Consider the following 585-nt stretch of genomic DNA (forward strand, 5'->3'; position numbering starts at 1 on the left):
CAGGACCCCCCGCCCCTGTATAAACAGGGTGCCGAGCCTCCGTCCAGGCTTGGGGGAGGCAGGAAGGAGTTCGGAATCCAGAGGCCCCTGACTCATCCTGGGGCAATTCTCCCTGCTTCTGGGACGTGTCCGTCCGTCCCCCACCTCTAAGTCCTTGTCATAAGCTGTCTGTCGGACACACATGGGACTGTCTGGGTCACTCGTGGCTTCCCAGCACTGACAGGGGCCCCAGAGGGTGAGCCCAGAGGGTGCCCTGACCTTGACTCTGGTTTCCAGAGGTGGGTTAGTGAATTCTCAGGGACCGAAGCCACAGGGGGGCCGCCCCGCCCGCCCCGCCGCCCCGCCAGGCTGCCTTACACGGGATGATCTGGATGACTCTGGCCTTCTTCATGTTCGCCGGCAGGTTGCCTGTCCTCATGTTCTCCTTCATGATTCGGACATTGGTCAGTTTCTGCAGTCAAGGAGGACAGAGCCGGCCAGTGAAACGCCGCCACTCCCGAGCAAGCCCCCGCCTCCCGACACGGCCACCAGAGGCTGCATCTGCCCTATCTCCAGACGTTTCCAGGGCTCGGGACACAGAATGTA

At 62.4% G+C, this 585-nt stretch overlaps 1 protein-coding gene across 1 annotated transcript in view; it reads right to left on the bottom strand.

The window, feature by feature from the left end:
- PTPRE (protein tyrosine phosphatase, receptor type E) overlaps positions 1–585 on the bottom strand; it is a 40,190-nt gene that overhangs the window by 12,350 nt on the left and 27,255 nt on the right. The window contains exon 11 of the mRNA XM_023537377.1: positions 358–451. Coding sequence (XP_023393145.1) covers positions 358–451 — 94 coding nt within the window. The remainder of the gene's footprint in view (positions 1–357; positions 452–585) is intronic.

The sequence above is a fragment of the Pteropus vampyrus genome, unplaced genomic scaffold (assembly GCF_000151845.1).
Source record: "Pteropus vampyrus isolate Shadow unplaced genomic scaffold, Pvam_2.0 Scaffold188, whole genome shotgun sequence".
In the NCBI taxonomy this organism is placed as follows: Eukaryota; Metazoa; Chordata; class Mammalia; order Chiroptera; family Pteropodidae; genus Pteropus; species Pteropus vampyrus.